The sequence below is a fragment of the Cetorhinus maximus genome, unplaced genomic scaffold (assembly GCF_964194155.1).
Source record: "Cetorhinus maximus unplaced genomic scaffold, sCetMax3.hap1.1 HAP1_SCAFFOLD_752, whole genome shotgun sequence".
In the NCBI taxonomy this organism is placed as follows: domain Eukaryota; kingdom Metazoa; phylum Chordata; class Chondrichthyes; order Lamniformes; family Cetorhinidae; genus Cetorhinus; species Cetorhinus maximus.
In genome coordinates, this window is record NW_027596694.1 from 93,306 (window position 1) to 95,000 (window position 1,695).

At 49.3% G+C, this 1,695-nt stretch overlaps 1 protein-coding gene across 1 annotated transcript in view; it reads right to left on the reverse strand.

Moving 5' to 3' along the window:
• Window positions 1-1,223: 1,223 nt before the first annotated feature.
• The window catches only part of LOC144674689 (zinc finger MYND domain-containing protein 15-like), a 29,537-nt gene continuing 29,065 nt past the window's right edge, over window positions 1,224-1,695 (reverse strand). The window contains exon 12 of the mRNA XM_078535928.1: window positions 1,224-1,488. Coding sequence (XP_078392054.1) covers window positions 1,308-1,488 — 181 coding nt within the window. The 3' untranslated portion in view covers window positions 1,224-1,307. The remainder of the gene's footprint in view (window positions 1,489-1,695) is intronic.

Genomic DNA, 1,695 nt, shown 5'->3' on the forward strand with positions numbered 1-1,695 from the left:
CACACTCACATGTATGTACCCACAATTTCACTCACTCCAGAGCAGAACATTCACATGCTGACATGCACAAGCACACAGTAACGTGCACACACATTCACGCACACACTCACACACATTCACACACACACTCACACTCACACACATTCACGCACACACTCACAGGCACACACATTCACACACACTCACACACATTCACACACACACTCACACTCACACACATTCACGCACACACTCACAGGCACACACATTCACACATACACTCACACGCACACACACAGGGACACATTCACGCACACACTTATACACACATTCACAAATGCGCACACACACGCACACACATTCACATGCACGCATTCGCGCACACACACACACACTCAACACATAGCCTACACCGTATACACTCACATGCTCACACTCAAACTCTCACACATGCAAACACATACACTCACATGCACACACTCACTAAACACACAGATACCTGTACACACACACACAGTTAACACACACATACTTGTATGCACTCACTCACAAACACTCTCACTTACTGTCACACACTCAACACACTCTTGTACATACTCACATACACTCACTCTCATACACACACAGACACACACACGTGCATACACTCTCGGTTACGCACACACTCGCATGCACACTCACCCTCACAGACAAACACACACTCACAGGTGTGCACACACAAGGTACACACTCAGTGACTCAAGCTGGGCTCAGTGGTTATGCTCAGGACCAGGGAATCCTCTTTTCAGTGAAGATTTCAGCTTGTTCTGGTGGACTGGGCCCGAGTTAGAGGCTGGAGCCTGAACTGAATCCCCTGATCCTGACGATCAGATCCCAAAGTGTGTCTTTCTCGGGCTGCAGAGGGTGAAGAGCTTTCAATGAGGCTGGGGCGGTGTAGATGTGTTCGGGGAAATGTCACTGCCAACATTACACTGAGCAAGGGAATGATTCTTAATGATCCTCATAATAAACCCTGGCCGCAAGGTATTAGACACAGGATCAGGGTATCAGGGAGGGGGCTGGGCTGGGTTTATAGGGTAAGGGGGAGCCAGGCTATCACAGGGTGCTGTGGTTGCTCGAGTTGTGGGGTTAAACGCAGGCTCTGAAAGACTCCCTGTGAGGTTAATCAGGGAAACTAATGGCATAAAATTCATCAAATGCTGATTCTCCTGAAGAATTAGGGTTAATGAAATAAGCTGTGATTTGGAAAGTCTAAAAGTATTTTTTAATTGGGACTCCTGGTCCCACTGCGGTGATCAATAATTACATCCGTTTAATAATCAAACGATTCACTTCCGACGGCGAAGGTTGTTCCGCTTCTTGTCCTTCTTCCTCCGGCCGCTGTCCAGGATCTCCTCGGGGTGGGTGCTGAGAGGGTCGCTGGCTGCCAACGGGGTGAGGGGAGGCTGCTGTCTGCTCATCACGGGGTTTGCTTTGTACACCAGGTGGAAGAGGTAAGCATTGGAGTACCTGAGAGAGAGAGAGAGAGAGAGAGAGAGAGAGACCGTCAAACCTGTCAGAGCTCGGAGACTAGAGTGAGGGGGACACATCCCAAAGGAGCTTTACTCTGTATCTAACCCCGTGCTGTACCTGTCCTGGGAGTGTTTGATGGGGACAGTGTAGAGGGAGGTTTACTCTGTATCTAACCCCGTGCTGTACCTGTCCTGGGAGTGTTTG